At 52.8% G+C, this 20,227-nt stretch overlaps 1 protein-coding gene across 12 annotated transcripts in view; it reads left to right on the forward strand.

The window, feature by feature from the left end:
• Nucleotides 1-20,227, forward strand: part of UXS1 (UDP-glucuronate decarboxylase 1) — a 74,553-nt gene that overhangs the window by 38,954 nt on the left and 15,372 nt on the right. For all 12 annotated transcript variants that reach the window (XM_067007000.1, XM_067007005.1, XM_059079531.2 and 9 more), the window contains 4 exons: nucleotides 3,039-3,219; nucleotides 14,550-14,654; nucleotides 17,091-17,150; nucleotides 19,899-20,020. In XM_067007000.1, coding sequence (XP_066863101.1) covers nucleotides 3,087-3,219; nucleotides 14,550-14,654; nucleotides 17,091-17,150; nucleotides 19,899-20,020 — 420 coding nt within the window. In that variant the 5' untranslated portion in view covers nucleotides 3,039-3,086. The remainder of the gene's footprint in view (nucleotides 1-3,038; nucleotides 3,220-14,549; nucleotides 14,655-17,090; nucleotides 17,151-19,898; nucleotides 20,021-20,227) is intronic.

Here is a 20,227-nt window from a genome sequence, read left to right on the forward strand (position 1 = left end):
AACCACAATCCATGAGCCTCGTGTTTTTGACTCATCTGCCGCCTCATGGGTTAAGTCACATCTCCGAGTCATTTGGTGCCCAAGGCCGGCATATGGTTGCTGAAACTTAAAGCCTTTTCAGTAATTGTTGATGCCTTCACACAAAGAAGAGTTTTGTTCTGAAAGACATCCTTTTTTCTTTTTTTTTTGCTGATGGGACGGGGCAGCATGAGATTGCATGCTGCCCTGAGCTGGACCCGCTAGCTGCCTTTTGGCCCCGACAAGAGCACGCAGCACACGGGGCAGAGGTCATGACTGCAAAGCCAAGCAAAGCTGTGCACGGCCTGATCTGTTCCATGTACGAGGCCTGTGTCTCCTTCCCACCATCTGCTCCCTGTTACTCAAAGGCCTGAGTTCAGCGGTTATTTTCCTGGGGAGGCTGCCTGAGTGCTAAGCTTCTGCCCGTTTTGATTCTGTTTGAAATGCTTTCCTAAAGGGGTGAAACTGATTAGGAGAAACATTTTGTTTTATTTTGGTTTTATTTTTAAAATTTTTTAAAAATTTATTTGCTTATCTTTTCATTTTTGGCTGCGCTGGGTCTTCGTTGCTGCGCGCAGGCTCTCTCTAGTTGCGGCGAGCGGGGGCTACTCTTTGTTGCGGTGCGCGGGCTTCTGATGGCAGTGGCTTCTCTTGTTGCGGAGCTCGGGCTCTAGGCACGCAGGCTTTAGTAGTTGCGGCACGTGGGCTCAGTAGTTGTGGCTCGTGGGGTCTAGAGCGCAGGCTCAGTAGTTGTGGCGCACGGGCTTAGTTGCTCCGCGGCACGTGGGATCTTCCCGGACCAGGGCTTGAACCCGGGTCCCCTGCATCGGCGGGCGGATTCTTAACCACTGAGCCACCAGGGAAGCCTGAGAAACATTTTATAACCACCCTGCTAGGTTACATAAATCTTAAGTATTTTAGATAGAAAGGAATTATTCAAGAAAAAAAATTTTTTTAATCTATTTTAAGAAAGGCTAAGGTGCTTCCAGCAATTTTATGTCACCACTGAGACTAGTGAAGTGTTGGCAGCCATCATGTGTGATTTAATGCCCTGCATTTCTGCTGGCTCCCAGGCCTCACCAGTTATTTTAGGTGCAGAGATAGTTAGCAAGCTACAGAACATCTTATTTTAGGAAACTTTTGCATATAGATATAGAGTTACATTAAGAGGGGTTAAATTTCTTCTGAAAACATGTAATTTTTTGCAGAAATATTCATGTAACATCCACAATTTTGAGACATACAAAACAAAATTTGGAAGCAAAAAATGTAATTTTTCTGATTTTAAAAACTGTGGGAAAACGCAATAAAACAAAGGTAAGATAAAATGAAATCTTGCCCCATGAGGTAAACACTAGTGGTGAGCCAGATTGGAAATCCAGTTATTTTTCCAGAAAATTATTTTTTCAAATCATCATTCAGGCATACAGGTAACGTGTAGGAGTGCTAAGATAAAACGCACACCAGACAAGTCGACAGGTGGTGGAGAGAGTATGAAATTAGGACGACTGGGCTGATTGCGTCATTCTGGTGATCTGGGGATCTTGGCCCAAAACTCCACCCCCCCAGATGTCAGTTCGCATCCCTAAAGCAAAGGGGTTTAGGAAAATGGGGCTCCCGATGAAGAATGGGCGCAGCTGATAGGAAACTGTCGGGCATCAGGGCTTCTCAGCCGTGCACGTTCTGAGTGTTTGTGTCCTCATCTGAGCACACACATCTCGGTGGTGGTGGACGGACGGCTCTTCTTGGGCTGGTCTTACCCGCCCCCTCCCCCAATCTGCCTTTTCCGCTCCTGCCTGCAATAAACACGGGAGTTACACGTCAGATTGTATGTGAACAGAGGACTTCACGGCAGATTAAATGTTTTAAAACCATAGACCTAGAGGTTAAGGTGCTTTTTCTTTAGGTTGAAAGGAGTGGGTGTTTTTTTCCTCTGTTAAATGCTTTCCGTCTGGAACAGGAAGGTGACGTGGATGTGAATTTTGAAGGAGCCAGAAGGCAGAGGGGAGGGGAGAGCAGGACAGGCAGAGAATATAGGTTCCTGTCCCACGTCTTGTCTTCTGGGCTTATCCTTTTCGCTCCTGTCCTCCAAAACCAAAATAGGCTTTATCTAGCCCCCTCCACTGACACTATTTAATTTGAATAAAGTCTTCGTATTAGTTTAATTTTTTTTCCAGTCATAATTGCCTTTACCCATTTGGTGGGTTTAAGTTTTAGAAGCACATTAGTGGTGACCTCCTTCCCCTCGTGGGTCCCTCAGAGCTGCCTTACTTCTGTTTGGCTGGGTCGCCGACACTACGTAACCAAAGAGTGGAACTTAATCATTTAGGGCCTTGGTCTGCACACAGTGTGTACTGCTTTTTAATTTGTCCTTATAAACAAATTGGAAGATACTAGTTCTTCGTGAGGTTTTTTTCTTTTTTTTCTGTTTTACTCATCATTTCCCCATTTCACTTTAGTTTTTAAAAAAATTTTTTTTAGTTTTATTTTTTAACGTCTTTATTGGAGTATAACTGCTTTACAGTGGTGTTAGTTTTGCTTTACAACAAAGTGAATCAGCTATACATATGCATATATCCCCATATCCCCTCCCTCTCGCGTCTCCCTCCACCCCTTCATGAGGTTTTTGAGTCCAGTTTCAGTATCACATCTTTTTTGGGGTAGTTCACCGAGTAGATGCATGTTGCTGATCATTTTTTTAAAAAGTGATTCTAAAAGTATTAGAACCACGTAAGTGAAGCTCAATATCCCATCCACTGAAAAACAAGCACCTTTTAATAACGTCAGATTTTGAAACTCGTAACTACTATTTTCCCGTGTTATCTAGTGGCGGCAGTTTAGATTTGCAGGCTGCTTAGAAGTTCGGGAAGGTTCGACTCCCTGCTCTGGAGTGAGAAGAGACGCTCTTTGAAACCGCCCCGCCCCCCCTTCCCGCCCCCTCCTGGGTTCAGTGGAGGCCGCACCGGGACCCCTTGCTGGCACAGGTGGTCACTGCACCCTCCCCTGCTGTGCGCACACAGGTCACTGGAGGCGCGGGCTTCGTGGGTTCCCACCTCACGGACAAGCTCATGATGGACGGGCACGAGGTGACCGTGGTGGACAACTTCTTCACGGGCAGGAAGAGGAATGTGGAGCACTGGATCGGCCACGAGAACTTCGAGCTCATCAACCACGACGTGGTGGAGCCTCTGTACATCGAAGGTGAGCGAGGGCCGCCCTGTGCCGGTTGGTGCCAGGTGGGCGGGCAGGCGGGCAGCCTCGACGGGGCGGAAGCCCCGGGACGCCGGCTGCCTTGGCCATGCTGAGTCCCTGTCCTGTTTTGGAAATGGTCTCACCGCGTCCCAGGCCCCACCCTGGCCCCCGTGATGGAGAATAGCCGGGACGGGGGAGTCTGGATTCGCTGTCACGTGGCAGCCCTGCATTCGAGCCTCGTGGGCTGTTGAGGGGGCTCCATGAGGGCCCCCCGGTCCTGGTGGCCTCACAGTCTGATGCCTGCCGGCTGGGGGGAATCACTTCTAGCCCCCAGGGAGCTGGCTGATGGAGGGTGCTGGGCTCATAACGAAACGCCCCGTGTCAGAGTTCAGAGCCGTCCGGTAGCTCTGCCACCCTTAAAGGAATTAGGTTTGGGGGGGTGGTGGTGGTTTGAATGGTGGTCCCCAAAAGATGTGTACCTCACGTGCATCCTCACTTGCTCTGGCTGCAGCCCTGAGGGTGGGAGGCTGCACCCACCTGCACTTGGTGCGCGCGGCCTGGAGCCAGGCGGCTGCCCAGCTGTGGGGCTGGTGAGGCCGCACACACACTGCAGGGGTAGCTGGCTCTGCTCTTCCCACGGTCCCCACATCATGGGCCCCCTCCCCGTCCATAAAAGGAACCTTGAAGAGCTCGTGTAATGACTGAGCAGTGCTCTTGTACGGATACGCCGCAGTGTATGTAAATTTCCCCTTATTTAAAAGTCTCCAGTGCTTCATTATAAATATCTTTGAGTTTTACATCCTCGGTAAAGAGTCCAAACGTGAATTGTGCTAAACACTAAGAAGTCTTCTTCATTGTTCGGTGGTGTCTGTTTCACTAATACGTTAGTAGCCTTGAGCGTTACCTTAAAAAACCACTAACAAAAATAGTTTGTTAATTTGGTAGAAAACCCATGGTTTGGTGTACATTTTTTTGGTTACTAAAAAGGTTAGACTCTCTCACGTGCTAATTCCCGGAGGAAATCCAGATGGTTCTTCATCATAAGGATGTAACTCCTTTGGTGCCTATTTAGTAAGCCGCCGCCCCCTTCTGCCTTTTGCCTTTTAGGTAGACAGCCAAGGTGAGCAGCAGTGGTAACTCAGTTGTCTGCTTTGAGCTCAGACACCGCAGCTGTCCTAGGCCGTCTCTGCCGCCCTGGCGCTGGACTCCACGTAGAGGGCGCGCGTGCGCAGACGCACGCACACGCGCAGCTCACGCACGCGCACGGATACACACACGTGCGCGCGCACACACTCTGCGTGGACTCTCCCTGCCCCTGTAGCGCACGGGCTTCTTCCAAGCGCCGGACGGGCCATGGTTCGGGGACAGTTGTGCTTTTCAAAGGTGGTGATCCCTCCTACCCACTGAGGCCCCAGTCACAGCGGGAGTTTAACCAGCTGAACTGAGCTCGGTGGCATGAGTTATTCCCTCCCCGCCCCCCTGCTTTGCTTGGTGAGAGTGTGTAACAAAGTACAGCCACTCGGTGTTTACTCTCTGTGGGTACCTTTTTCCAAATAGAAGCAGCCTTAGTTGATCCGATGTTTACAGTATAGCAGGAACGTCTTTCTGCTTTGGCACGTGTTTTGCGGGGTTGTGTTGGTCTGTCTGTCTCGGGCTGGCAGATGTGGGTTTTAACATGGCAGCCGTGGTGTCGCCTGACCTGGCAGCAGCCCAGCAGAGCTTCACTAAGTTCTCCTCAGCACACGCTTCCTCCTGTTGTTATTTTCAAAGTGTAACCATCAGGGCTTATTCTCTTTCTGTATTTCCAGTGGGAAAGTAACTGTTGTCTGGGCTCAGGACGTGGTGGTCGCTGTGGAAGATGAGCTGTGAGCGCGGTAACTCACATTGGGGCTGAGCTGGCACCGTGACCCCAGGGGCCCCCTCGTGTAATTGATTATGAAACGATCAGACAGGAAGCATTGTTGTCACAGGGCTTACGTCGGAGGCTTCTGTGTTGTCTGGGTTAGATGTTTGGGGGAGAAAGTCGTTGCTTTGGAAGGAATCATAAGTAATCATTGAAATAACTTAATCAGATTTTGTGTTGCTTTAAAAGAACTCTGGATTTTACCCACAGCGTTTAAGTTTCAGATGTTGAGCCCACCCTGCACTCTGGCTCTGGAAGAGTTACCTATTCTTCCCACACACCCATTCAGGACACCGGGAGGTTTCGGAGAAGCCGGGGTCGGGTAGGGGGTGTGTGTAGTCTGTGGGGTGGACGCCAGGCCATCGGGTCGGTAGTGATCGCTGAGCTGGGGCCCAGGACGGCTCCATGGACACGGGCGGGTGTCTATCTGGGGAGGGGGCCCCGGGGAAGCACAGGACAGCGGGCAGTGACCGGGCTCTCAGAGCAGAAGGGCACACCGCGCACCGCGTGGCGGGGAGGAGCCGTCTTCGTGTTCGCGGGTGGCTGGATGGACTTCAGGTCTCCGTTCTGACCTGTCGGGACCGCGGAACAGTCCCTCCCATCCTCACAACAGGGAAGATGAGCAAGCTGATGACCCGCAGCCCTTCTCGGCTCCAGCAGGGGGCGGAGGTCCCGGGTCACTGCCACCTGGGAGCTGGGGATGGTGGTGGACACAGAACCCTGACTGGGGCGGAAGCAGCTGCGGGCGGGTGGGAGCTGTCCGCGGGCAGGGACAGCATGGACGGGTCACGAGTCCGGGCCCCGGTTCTGGGGGTGGGGGCCCCGTATTGAGCTTCACCTCCAGGAGCCCCACGAGGTTCTCAGTGACGATCAGCTTTCCTGCTGGGGGAGGGGAAACGAGCCTTCCTGAAATCCGCCCAGAGCACCCTGTTTTCCCCTGAAGGCCTCTCAGGGGGACTTCCGCCAGGGCCTGACCGACAAAGAGGAGACACGGGCCTGGGACCGGGGGGCTCCCCGGCCCTCAGTGGAGACCCCGAGGGGGACAAGAATCAGAGGAAGCATGGGCCCAGGCCCAGGTAAGGAGGGGGCTCTAGGGAAACCCGGGGACAGCCGGGGACACCAAGCAAGGGCCTGGGGTGGAGGTACAGCCTCTGACCCCGAGGGCTGCAGGGCAGCAAGCGTAGCCTGCGTCCAGCCAGCGAGCTCGAACCTTGTGCCGGAGGCCCGTTACCTCCCACCCCTGGTGCTGCCCGGAGGCCCGTTACCTCCCACCCCTGGTGCGGCATGTGTGCCTTTCAGCGAAGAACTGCAGGCGTGTTCCAGGGCATGAACACAGTCTGCAGAGGCGGAGCAAACATCAGACCCAGACAGACGTGGCAGACTTGGAGTTACCACGAGGGCCGTTTCAGTAACTCTGGTCAACGTGCAGAGGATGCTGGTGGGAACAGCAGACTCTGCAGGGATAGGTGGGTAATGGAAGCTGAGAGGTGGAAACTCTCAGAATCAAAGGGAAATGCCCGAAATAGAAAGCACTGTGCCAGAAGCGAAGAGGGCCTTCGAGGGGCTCGGCTCAGCCGAGGAGGACGGGGAGCTTGAAGGTGTGTCGGTGAAAACTCCCCAAAGTCAAGAACAAAGGGAACAAAGAATAAAAAACCAGAGCGGAATATTCAAGAACTGGGGGCAGATTACGGAAGGTGTAACCTACACACAGGGAGATTCCCAGAGGAGAAGAAAGGAGGGAACGGGAGAAGCGTGTGACATATGAGGATGGCTGAGCATCTTCCAAAGTTAGTGACACGGACCACGCCAGAGGCCGAGGGAGCTTGAAGATCGTCAGGCAGGATACACCCCCCAGATCTACGCACTCAACGTGTAGAAAATTACTGGTGAACAGAAAACCTTGAAAGAAGCCGAGACGGGTGCGGGTCACACCTCACCCATAGAAGGACAAGGCTGAGGATGACGCAGACTTCTCTTCAGGAACCGTGCAAAGAGTGGAGGGAGATACTTAAGTAATTGAAAGAAAAAACCCACCAACCTAGAACGCACCATCTGTGAATTTATCCGTCGAGTGTGAAGGAGAAATAAAGACTTTGAGGACTCTGCCCCCTGTAGACCTGCTTTGTAGGAAGTGTTCCAAGAAGTCCTTTAGGGAAGGAATATGATGCAGATGCAAAACTCGGATCCGCATAAAGAGAGAAGGAATTTTAGAGGAGGAATAAGTGATGGTAAAATTAAAACTTCCATTTTTCTTAATCTAACAGGTAACAGTTTGTTCAAAATAATAATAGCAGCTCTTGGTTGGTAACCATTCATGATAAATGAAAGAATGACAGCAGTGTGACCAGAGACAGAGGAGGAGTTGGGAATACTCTGTTATGTGAGGCACCTCATTGCCTGTAGGTCAGTCGTATATGGTAAATTATAGGACAGCCACTAAAGGGATTTTTTTTATGGTATAATTGATATGCCAGAAGGTGAGAGAAAACAGGATCATCTGCAATGCTCAGATAAGATGAGAGAGGACAAAAGAGGAGTGGGAGACAAGAACAAGGAAATGAGTAGAAAATAGCTAGAAATACAGTAGATATTAATCCAAGTCTTTTGATAATTACTTTAAATATGAATGCTCTAAATACACCAGTTGAAAAACAGATCGTCATAGAGGTTAAAAAACAAGACCCAACTCTGTTTTCTGCAGGAAACCCACACTGTATATAAAGATACAGATAGATTAAAGGGATGGAGAGAGGTGAAGCATGCTGACGCGAAGCAGAAGAAAGGTGCGGTTGCTGTCTTCTCTTCAGACCAACTAGACTGCGGAGCAAGGCGTTACCACGGTAAAGCCAGCGCGTCCTGATGTAGGGTCAGTTCTCCAGGAGGACGTCACGGTCCTCCCTGTGTGTGCACTTCACAGAGCTCAGAACTGATGGAATGAACGGAGGAGGGGATGAACCACCGTCGTAGCTGGGGGCTTGGACACGCGCGTCAGAATGGCCGGGTCCAGCAGGCAGAAGATCAGCGAGGACAGGGTTTCTCGCGACGCCGTTGATCAACAGCATGTGACGGACGTGTACAGACGAGTTCATCCAACGACAGAACTCAGGCTACGTGGAGCGTCTACCAAGGTTGACCACATTCTGGCCCGGAAAGTACACCTCGACAACCTTTTAAGTTTGTTACTAGAGTAGAAGACAGTTGAATAGAAATTATATAAATGTACTTTCAGATCACAATGGCATTAAACTAGAAATCAATAACAGAAAGATAGATGGAAAACCACAAAGTATTTGGAGATTAAACAACATACTTCTAAGTAACACGAGTCAAAGAAGACATCTCAAGAGAAATGTAAAAATATTGTGAACTAAATGAAAGAACTGGGTTTCGTGTTTATGTATTTGATAGAGAACAACATGGAAGAGAATCTTAATTTTTTTCTCTTTTCAAAAGACGATCGTTTCCTGATGATAAAAGTAATACACGCATATGCTACAGAAAATTTGGAAATGGATAGAAAAGAAGAGAATTTTAGAGGAGGAATACCCAGAAATACTCTGTTCTTGTTAACATCCAATCATTTCTTTAAATGTGATCTTTTTTAGATTAAACATATGCTTAATAGGCAGTATAATTATATGGTTCAATTTTTTTTTTTAAATTAAAAAGATATTCCATAAAAAGTCTTTCTCTTGGGCTTCCCTGGTGGCGCAGTGGTTGAGAGTCCGCCTGCCGATGCAGGGGACACGGGTTTGTGCCCCGGTCCGGGAAGATCCCACATGCCGCGGAGTGGCTGGGCCCATGGGCCATGGCCGCTGAGCCTGCGCATCCGGAGCCTGTGCTCCGCAACGGGAGAGGCCACAACAGTGAGAGGCCCGCGTACCGCAAAAAAAAAAAAAAAAAAAAAAGTCTTTCTCTTGCCACCGTCTCCAGCCTCCCCAGGTCCCAACTCACCTTCAGGAAACTGCTCTTTGCATTTCTTTGTTCATCTGCAGTTTCTTTATGTGACCCAGTTAACACATCTAAGTATTCATAATTCTCCCCTGTGGGTAGAGAAAGTAGCATTTTCTGTATTGCTCTGAATCTTGTTGATTTTCTGCTTTTTGTATCCCGGTGATCCTTCTGTATCGGAGTTCACAGGGGGGCCAGCGTGCTGCAGCCACCCCACCCCGGGCCCATCCTCTCCCCAATGTAAAAATTACATGCCGAGACCTGCCGGGATGCTGCTTTGAACCTACTTAAGGAAATTACGTGAAAAAGGAGAACACGTATTTGCTTTACTGTTTAGTCTCTCATTAATTTGAGCTCTTTCAGGCTCATTTCTCAAGGTTCCTCTTTTCCCAGCTGTGGTTCCTGCACTCAGCCTTGTAAATGGGACAGGGCCTCTGGAGGGTCACTTGGCAGCCGACGGCCAGCACGAATGGCCGTGCCGCTCTTCCTCCCCCAGCTGGGACGCTTGAACGTCACGCTCAATTTTGGTGCAGTTTGTGCTGTGTGGTTGGCAGGCTTTGAGGGCTCTTGTCCTGGGCTGTGAGGGCTCACCCTGCTGCCCTGCTGTTAACGTTTTCTCGTATTTTCCGAGCACCTCTTGTGGCTGATCGTTTACGCTTGTTCTGAAGTTGCCCCGCTCTCCTCGTTGTAATTCCTTCCAGAAGACTCTGCCAGGCACTGGCGCTGTGTCCTCCTGGGACGGGCACCGGAGCTGCTGTCCTTACTGTTGCGGGCAGGACGGCCTGGTAGGAGAGAGGCGCTGCTTAAATCCATGTAAGGAGTGGTCTTACAGGGCATGTCTTAGTCCTCGCAGCTGCGGTGGGTGGGGACGGCCGCCGGGCAAAGCTGTCAAACGATGGAAAGCACGACAAACCAGATGGAACAGCCTTCGGGTGAAACACGTCCGCAGCGTGCAGCCCATCTCGACGCTGGCCGACCCCACTGAGCACTGCCCCCACGTCAGCCCCGCCGTGCAGGGGCTCTTTCCGGTTGCGGGTTTCCCGGGTCTACCGGGAACCTGCGTCTGCACGTGCTCTAGGCTGCCGTCCTGCAGGGAGCGGGGCCGTGTGCGGATCCCTCGCTGAGGCAGGAGGAGGGATTGGGAACCCGAGGTCCGGGCCGCCGTCGGCGACCACGTGAGGCCCTGACGCCCGGACCGCACTGGCGAGGGTGAGGGCGAGGATGCTCGTGTTTGAGCTTCACTCTCTGAACTTGCCCCTCTTCCTCTGTCTTTGATGCCGTTCCCTTTTTTCCCCCACTGTATATGTTGTCGCCTCAAGTGTGAAACCAGTGGTGAATCGTTTGTGCCAGGAGGTCACAGCCCATACACCCTGACGGACGCCGTCTGCAGCCCTGCTGGGGGTCCGTGAGCCGGGAGGGGTGCTGAGCAGGCTCCACGCCATGGTCCGTCCTCGCTCTGCAGGCCCGTCTGGAGCCCAGCGCAGCCCCACTTGCTGGGGCAGCGGTGGGGAGTGATGAGGTGTCCCTGGGCTGCTGGGACCCCCTGCAGCCCCTGGGCCTTTTAGCAGGTGGGCGGGAACTGGTCCAGCCTCTTACCTACAAGAGCTGTTGGCTGGAAAAGATAGCTGTCAGCTGAGGTTGACGGGATTCAGTGAGGACTATCTTGTTAATTTACAATTTGCATAGAACTTCTGTTTGTTTTTTGTTTCTTTTTATCTGTGTGTCAACTCCAGAAAACTTCTGGGGGTCAGAAAGCAGTCACAGGACTTTCCTCTTAATTAGATCGACCCCTTCAATGAATTCCCACGTCGACAGACTGTAAAACATTTTAAAAGGTTATGTGTTTTTGTAATTTCTTGAAAAAGGATTATTCTTTGGGGCTTCCCTGGTGGCGCAGTGGTTGAGAGTCCGCCTGCCGATGCAGGGAACACGGGTTCGTGCCCCGGTCCGGGAGGATCCCACGTGCCGCGGAGCGGCTGGGCCCGTGAGCCGTGGCCGCTGAGCCTGCACGTCCGGAGCCTGTGCTCCGCAACGGGAGGGGCCACAGCGGTGAGAGGCCAGGGTACCGCAAAAAAAAAAAAAGAGAAAAAGGATTATTCTTTGAAAGGCATGGGTTCCATTTTTAAATCAACCCAGTAGTTTTAAAACGTGGGTTTACAAAATACATAAATATACACATGTAAGTAAAGGTCCAGAGTGTCCATGCCTGGAGCGTCTGCGGCAGGATGCCAGGGGTCCGGGCACCTTTCATTCAGAAGCTTCCCTGGGGGGCTCTGATTGCAGAGCGAGGACTGAGGAGAATCCTCTGCAGGCTGGCAGGGTGGGGGGTAGAAAGTGAGGGGAATGAACGCACAGACCAAAACTACTCATTTCCACCTCCGCTTTGGTAAAGGCACTGATCCTCCTCTTGCGTTTGCTTTCACTGCTCCTAAGCCTCTTTTTCTTTTTTTTACGTTCGTCGCCATGTTTAAGTGCACTAACCAGCAGTGTGAAGTACGTTGTTGTGAACTAGAGCTCCAGAACTTTTTCATCTTGCAAAACGGAAACCCTGTACCCACCAAACAGTAAGCCCCTCCCCCAGCCCCCGGCAAATTGTTGGTACTTGCTGTCTCTGTGACTCTGACTGCTCTAGGGACCTCGTGTGCATCACAGAATCGTAGGGCATTTGTCTTTTTGTGACTGGTTTATTTCACTTGGAGTAATGTCCTTAAAGTTCATCTGTCTTGTAACGTGTCAGAATTTTCTTCCACTTTAAGACTGAATAATATCCCACTGTTTGGATTTTACCTCATTTTGTTTATTGGTCCATCTGCCTGTGAACACTTGGGCGGCTTCCATGTCTTGGCTATTGAGAATGATGCTGTCGTGAACATGGGTGTGCAAGTATCTCTTTGAGACTCTGCTTTTTAATTCCTTTGGCTATATACCCAGAAGCAAAATGTCTTATCATATTGTTAATTCTATTTTTAATATTTTGAGGAAATGTCATACTGTCTTCCACAGTGGCTGCAGCATTTACATTCCCACCGGCAGCGCACAAGGGTTCCAGTTTCTCCACATCCTTGACAACAACGTTTGTTACTTTCTGTTCCTGTTTTGTTTTTCTGAAGTAGTCATCTGATGGGTGTGAGGTAATACCCATTGTGGTTTTGATTTGCATGTTTCTGATAAGTGACATTGAGCGTTTTTTCTTACGCTTGTTGGCCATTTGTATATCGTCTTTGGAGAACTGTGTATTCAGTGCTTTGCCATTTTTAAATTTGGTTATTGATTCTTTGTTCATTGATAGGAGTTCTTTATATATTCTGGATATTAGCTTATCACATATATGATTTGCAAGTATTTTCTCCCATTCTGTAGGCTGCCTTTTTGCTTTATCCTATCCTTTGATCTTGGCAGAAAAATTAAGTTTGATGTAGTCTCATTTGTCTGTTTTTGTGTTTGTTGCCTTTGCTTTTGGTGTCACATCCAGGAAATCTTTGCCAAATTCAGTGTCATGCAGCTTTCCTGCTATGTTTTCTTCTAGGAATTTTATTACTTTAGGTCTTAAACTTAGGTTCTTAATCCATTTTGAGCTGATTTTTGTGTGTGGTGTAAGATAAGGGTCTAGTCTTATTCTTTTGCATGTGGATATCTAGTTTTCCCAACACCGTTTGCTAAAGAGACTGTCCTTTCTCCATTGAGTGGTTCAGCACCCTTGTCAGAGATTGTGTGATCATACACAGAAGGGTTTGTTTGTGGGCTGTCTATTCTGTTCCATTGGTCTTTATGTCTTGATGTCAGTAACAAACACACTGTTTTGTTACTGTAGCTTTGTAATATGTTTTGAAATCAGGAAATGGGAGTCCTCCAACTTTTTTTTTTTCAAAATTGTTTTGATTATTTGGACTCTTGAGATTCCATATGAATTTTAGGATGAATTTTTTTCTGTTTCTGCAAAAAAAAATGCTTTTGAGATTCTGGTGGAGATGATGTTGCAGAGTATTGTTTTAAAAATAAGACTTAAATTAAAATCCCATCAGGAGTTTGCTGGAAAGCTCTTAGCAAAGCAAGAAGCCACGTCAATAAACACCCAGAAGACGGGACCTGCAGCCTTGCACACGTAGTTCCTGCCTCCCGTGGTGTATGGTCCTGGTATAGGAAAAACCGTAGTTACCAGGTTATACCATGAGTCTGTCTTCACCTAGAACCCCTTCCCAAAGACACTGTGTGCACAGAACCATCCGGGTCCTGGTGGCTCACGTGTCCTCCATCCGCCAGATGCCCTAGGGCTTGAAAGACCGTGATCGTTGGGGTGAGTTGAGTGGAGACCAAGCCCCCTGCCTCGAATACCAGGCTCTCCTGGTCTGAGGATGAGAAAGCATCGTCCGCTGCTCACCCTGGGGTGGATGTGTCGGGAAACAGCCCCGGGTCCCGGACGGCACTGCAGTGATGCCCATGCCGCCCTGGGGGTGACAGAAGACTTAACGGGGGGGACAAGGGGTGTGTGATGTGGGGATGTTGGGCAGTGTTTGGTCGGGGGCTGCTCTCTGAGAACGTCATACTGCAGAATTCATCACGGGGACCTTTTTTTTTTTTCTTTCAAGTTTTCCTGTTCCACCCATCATCTCTGAAACCTGGCTCCTGAGGTGCCCTGACCTCAAAGGACAGCAGTGGTCCTGGCTGGGAAGAGGATGGAGGGGCAAGGGGACAAGGGGTGGAGGGGCAGGGTCCCTGCAGGCGCTCGTGTCGGGGCCGAGCCGTGTGGGAGGGAGGGCCCCACTGGCAGTGGCGTCTCGGACCCCGTCCCTGGCTGTGGCCTCGGCCTCGGCGGGGGTGGGGGTGGGTTCCTTGCCTGTAGCACAGTGGGTGGCATCACAGACGCTGTGTCTGCAGGGGTGGCTCCCCCGGGAGACACGGCCTGGCTGGCCTCGGCGGTGGGGCCGGGTTCACCTGACCCTGGGGGGGCGAGGGTCGCAGGTGGTGACATTAAAGCCGTTACGTGTGCACTGGGGGGGGGGTCGTGCGGAATCCAGGCACTTCGCCATTCGTGGCCTTAAAAGCCACCCTCCGACCGTCACCTCTGGCTCTGTTGTTTATACGCAGGATAAATAAAAACAGAGCAAAAGGCTCTCTTCTCCCACACTTTTGTGCCCTTCGTGTCAGCTTTGTTTTATAAATTTAAAATGTGGTTTATTTTAATATTCATGCTTAACTCTGAAGAATCAGTCTGCCTTCTGATTTTAATGCTTTATCTGGGACAGATCTTCTCAGAAAGCAATCAGCTTGGTAATCAGGGGCCAGCACGTTTTTGTTCCAGATTAGTGAGACTTTCTATTTTTGTTTAAAGTTCTTCCCATCACAGATGTAAACTAGTTTGTAAGAAAAAGGAAACGTGACAGCTAGAATTTCAGCGGAAGACACACGAACACCTGTATGACACAGTCTAATTCTTAGGAGTTCAGTGTTTTCCGTGGACGTGACAGGCGTGGTTTTGCCCCCACAGTGGACCAGATCTACCACCTGGCCTCCCCGGCCTCGCCGCCCAACTACATGTACAACCCCATCAAGACGCTGAAGACCAACACCATCGGGACCCTGAACGTGCTGGGTGAGTGGCCCCCCGCCCCCCGCTTGGCAGCTGCCGTCGGGGTGTCTGGTCCAGCGTCCGTCACTGACCGTTCTCTTCCAGGTTGATCTTGGTCTTCGGCCAGCGCCCCCACCCCCGTCTCCGTCCGTGCCCTTGGTGTGACTTGATTTGCCATCAGAGCTTGTCATGGGGGTCGGTAGTGACGTCCCCTGGCCCCCGAGCGGCCGCCCTCCCCTCCTGCGCCTTCCGGGACTCGTGGCACGTGTGCCTCGGCGGCTCTGATCCGAGATGGGGCGGGTGGACTGAGCCCACGCGGTTTGGGTGCTGCCCCTGGGAGGATGGGGAGAGCGCCCCTCATGGGGCAGTGGAAACTGAGCTCTTGGCTCTGCACTGACCGCAGGACTCGCCCTGGAAGTGGGAGACGAGAGCGTGAGCACCGTCCCAGGGGGCCGCCCGTGCGAGCCCACAGACCACTGGCCTGAGACCCAGAGTCTGGGCCGTGTACACGTGGATGATTGAAATCAGGCGCTTCCGTTCCCACAGGTTTAGAAAACCAGGGGTTTGGGTTAGGTGCAAAGTGGAAGAGAGGAACCGCTTCTTTAAATGTCAAGTAAAAAGGGGATTTAACAAAGGAACAGTTAAGACAGGTTCCGTAAATGGGCCTGGGAAAGAGCGCTGCGTTCTAGTTTGAGCGAAGCTGGGAGACAGGCGTAAAGGGCGCGGGGCGTGGGCGCTCCGTCTCTTACACTCAGCCCTCAAGCCCTCGGGGGAACGGCGATCCCCTCTGATCCGGAGAGGGCGTGGCCTGCAGGCGGGACAGAGGCAGTGCGAACGGCCTCGTGTGCGTGCGCGGAGTTGTTTAGAAAGACGACTTGCCTCCCGCCCGTCCTGCGCGCTGGGGGTGCTCAGATGAGGATTACACTCGGGCTTGGCGACCATGGGGGACGGACAGGTTCCCAGAGCAGGCGCCCTGAAGTAGTGCCCTTAGAGCTCCGGGGGGGAGGCTCGGGCTGGGGCTGGAACCACGAGTGAAGGCGGCCTGGAGGGGACTGAGTGGGGTGTGGGGAAGGGTCTTCCAGGGGCAACGTGGACAAAGGCTGCAGGGGGACAATGGCTGGGCTGGAAGGAGACCCAGTGGGACTCGGTTTTCTGAGCTGGGTGCAGTGTCACTAGCTCTTCCGCACTCGGGGCGGGTGCTCTGAGCCTGGGGGGCCCTCCCTCGGTGGCGTCACCCCCTGCCGGCCCGGAGCGTGGCTGCGTCTTGGTGAAAGCGTGTCCAGTTTCAGTGCAAGCACCGGCCTCACCCCAGGAGGGGCCTCGTGGTGAGGGCTGCTCTGTGACTGTCCCTGCCAGTATCCTGGCTCTGATGATGGGCTGCTCTCACACGTTGTCACCTGTGGGGTGGGCACACGGGAGCCGGGCCTGCAGCGCCGGGAGCCTGGAGATTCCGCCTCGGCTGCAGCGCTTTGGCCATTCTCTTCCTCAGGCTCGTCATGGCGTCCTCAGGGCTCCGCCAGAGGCTCCTGTACACCCACGCTGGGACCCTTCTGTCCCGCCCCCCGACACTCCCGGCATGCCCGCAGCTGGCGTGCGCCCTGAGCCTCTCCCTCCCGTGCACCTGCCGGCCGAGTTGGCCCCTCCGCCCTGAGCAGCGCCCGGCGAGTGGCGCGGCGCGGCCGGCCCTTCATCCCGTGGCGTCTGTGCACAGAGGCTCCGAGGGGGAGTTGTTTGGGAAGAGGGGGCTGAGTGCAGGCAGTGGGCTTCTCCGGGGCGGGGCCTGCTGTGTTGGGGCTGTGAGAGCGTCTGGAGGACTCACCCGGGCACTGCAGGCGACGATGCTCTAGTCCGTTCTGCATGGAGCGGGGTGAACCCGGGAGGGGTTCAGAGCAGCTTGAGGATGTGGCCAGTTGCTCTGGAGACGATGCTCCGGAAGCCAGACCTCAAAGGAAGGGAGGGTGCGGGGCGGAGGTGCCCGGACAGGAGACGGGCTCGGGGGCAGTCGGAGATGCCGGGGGCGTGTGGGGAGTGGGGGCAGGAGGCCGACCATTGAGGGGGACGGTGGTGGGGGCTAAGGTTCGAGGGGCCTTGCCTTCTCCCTGTGGGGGTGGGGCAGTTACCTGATGAAATACCGGGTGGTATGTTCGGGCGAAGGAATCTTTATGAAACTACTCAAGTCGTGACTTAACAATAAACCCACAGACTCTGCATTTGGCCCTGCTCATAGTTACAAGTGTCCAGCTAAATACTGTGCTTCTGGAGGTTCATCCGTGCTTTCCTTACTATTTTAATTTTGGTTCCAAAGTAGATGCAATAAGAGTGGGTAACTGAAGATGCACGGATGATCAGATACAGTTAATACTAAAAAAATGCTTCAATTGGCTACAGAGATGAGCGTGTGCACGTGTGTTTGCCTTGTTCCCTGAAGGTGATGGTGTCCTGGTGTGTGTCTCTCTGCAGGGCTGGCAAAGCGAGTGGGAGCCCGTCTGCTCCTGGCCTCCACCTCGGAGGTGTACGGAGGTGAGTGGGTGTCGCTGCGGCCCCCTGGACGGTTGCATCCCATCTCAGGCGGAGAAGGGACCAGCGAGTCTGGACTCCGTTTCCAGGAAGGCCCGGCTGGCTCTTGCTCTCCAGCAGATGGCAGCAAGGGGCTCCCTCCCCGGGCGGGCGAGCCTTTCTCTCCTGCTGAAGGACCACCCCCTGAGGACGGTGTCCTGTCACTGTGCCCGAGAGCACCCGCCACTTACCGATCCACAAGTGTCTTTGTTCCACGGGTGCCCCAGAAGTCAGATCCTTGGGGACTTTGCCAGTTTAGCTGGAGCATTTGCTCCAGTGAGAGCAGGGTCCCCCCAACCCCACCGGGAGCTCAGGGGTCGGCTTTAGAGCCTGCTCGGTGGGGAGACGTGTGCTGGTTGCCTCACCTGTAGGAGGATGGGTTCTGGAAGAGTCTTAAGTAGGTGGAGGCAGAAAACCCAGGCGCCTGCTTTGCCCTCTGCAGGCCTTGAGGAAGTGAGCGTCTGGAGCGGGCCGAGGACCACTTGTCCACTCACGGGGCTTCCTGCTCAGCCCCGCCAGCTGGCCGCAGGGTTCTGGAAAACTGCTTAGTTGACGCAGCAGAAGCCAGGTGCTAATGCGATGCGATTTTCTCCTTGCGTTACTGTCGCGGAAAGGAAGTGAGAAGGCAACATGGGAAGAGATGCCTTTTTAAAATAAATAAATAATAAGGGAACCAGATGGAAAAAACCCATAAAGGCAGCAATTCCACCGATGCAGTTCTGCTCTCTGCCACCCCCGTGGGAAGGCAAAGCACCCACCGCCCCCTCCCACCTGCTCCCCCTCGGCTCTGGGAGCGGGGCAGGCAGGGGACCTTTATTCCCCGTCCCCCTGCTCCCCGCTTCCAGCCTCTGCAGAGGCCCAGCGGGTCCCCGAGTGGCACCAGGTGGCCCATTGTGTCACATGTCCGGCAGCATCGGTGCCGACGCTGTCGGGGCTGCACCCTTGTCCCTGTCTCAGAGCGCTGGCGGCACCCGTCCAGGCCCCTGACGTCTTTCTCACTCCCCCCCCCCCCTCACCCCCCTCCACTCAGCATTGCATCTCTGATGGCAGCTCGCGGTCTTCAGGGCTTGTGAGTGACGTTGGGGTAACTCATGGAGGCCCCCCCAGCCCCGGTCTGCAGGCACCCACCTCCTGTGGGTTCCGTGCCTGGTCTGCTGGCCTCCCTGATGCTGAACAGGGGACACAGAGTCCAGACGAGGTGTCCCTCTGCACCCTCGCTTCTGTCGTAGCAAGGTGGTTTTGTGTGTCGCGGACGGTACCAGTCGGGGGGCGGTGCCTGTGACCACCTTTCTCTTTCTGGTCCTTTGCCACGCTCAGGGTCTCCCTCTGGGAGTCCAGCTTGCCCCGCCCTCGGCAGAAATCCCCAAGGAGGTCTCGCGTCATCAGCACATCCACGTGAAGTCCCATCGCTGGTTTCTTCTCTCAGGGCCTGTTTGCCTCTGAGCTGTTCTGCTTGTCAGGGAACTTTAAGCACAGCAGCAGCTGCAGCGGTCTGGGTCCCGTCCTGTCCCGGCTCACGTCCCGTCATGCCCACGAGCTTCAGCTCTGACATAAGCAGAAAGGAATTATGACGTGGGGCCGGTGAACCTTATCCAGGTTTCTTGGCAAAGATTTATGCATTTTATAGCATAGTTGTGTAAAATTCCTGCTGTACCGGATAAATCAGGTATTAATTGATTCCAAAAATGCACCTGTGTTAAAAAAAAGGAATTTGTAACTAGGGACTTCCCTGGTGGTGCTGTGGTTAGGAATTGGCCTGCCAATGCAGGGGACGTGGGTTCCAGCCCTGGTCCGGGAAGATCCCACACGCCGCGGAGCATCTAAGCCCCTGAGCCACAACTACTGAGCCTGCGCTCTAGAGCCTGTAAGCCACAACTACTGAAGCCCGCCCGCCTAGTGCCCATGCTCTGCAACAAGAGAAGCCGCTGCAATGAGAAGCCCGCGCACCGCAATGAAGAGTAGCCCCCGCTCGCCGCAACTAGAGAAAAGCCCGCGCACAGCAACAAAGACCCAACGCAGCCAAACATTTTTTTTAAAAAGGTCAAGATAATATTTTTAAAAATAATTTTTGACTAGGTTTCTTTAAATAGTCCATTCCTCTGATACATCTTAAAGTGTGATTGATTTACACACCAAAAAAACAGGCGTTGGGAAGCACACAGTGCATGCTGGGGAAAGAGCTCTTTGCATCGCGTGCTTGTGCTTAGAGGACCAGGGCCGACCAGGTCCTCCGCTGTGTCACTGAGGCTGTCAGGTGGTTCTGGTGACAGCACAGGTGACAGCCATTGTGTTCCAGAGAGAGGCTCTTAAAATGTTCTCAATAAATCCATGCTTTATAAAATTCTATATTTTATAAATGTGAAATTGGACCCTATGTCTTTTCACATAGATGTTTAGTGGAGCCTGTATAGTAATGGGAGGGAGGAGACTTAAAATCGAGAGACTTTGCTCTTTTAATTAATTTATTTTCCTGTAAACACTGTCCTCACTGACACGAGCGGTCGGAATAGCGTGTCCCGCTGGACCTAGTGGTGGACCGAGGGGCGCTAAAGGTGCTCCTCTGATGAGCATCTCTCCAGGTGAGATGTTCACCTCGGTCTTTCCCAAGCTCCCTTCTGCACCATCAGTATCCATTGTTTGTGAAGTGTAAGAACGTGCGTGAACAAAGGGAGACTCTGAAAGCACTTCCTTATTGTTCCCCGCCCCCCGCAGACCCGGAAGTCCACCCTCAAACCGAGGATTACTGGGGCCACGTGAATCCCATAGGACCCCGAGCCTGCTACGACGAAGGCAAGCGCGTCGCCGAGACCATGTGCTACGCCTACATGAAGCAGGTATCCGACCCGGCTCGGGGGCTGGCGGTGTAGACCGGGACTGGGCTGGAATAAAGCGCCGTGACTGACCCTGCCCGGGGGTGGGTGTTTCCCCAGTTGCCTACTGTCATAAATTAACGGTGCCATCAGCAGCTTTCCCCACGTGTCTCCCTTTTTGAAAAAGGATTTCCAGGGATGAAGCCTTAGGTTTGGAATACCCGACTGGGG

The sequence above is a fragment of the Kogia breviceps genome, chromosome 11, assembly GCF_026419965.1.
Source record: "Kogia breviceps isolate mKogBre1 chromosome 11, mKogBre1 haplotype 1, whole genome shotgun sequence".
Classification (NCBI taxonomy): Eukaryota; Metazoa; Chordata; class Mammalia; order Artiodactyla; family Physeteridae; genus Kogia; species Kogia breviceps.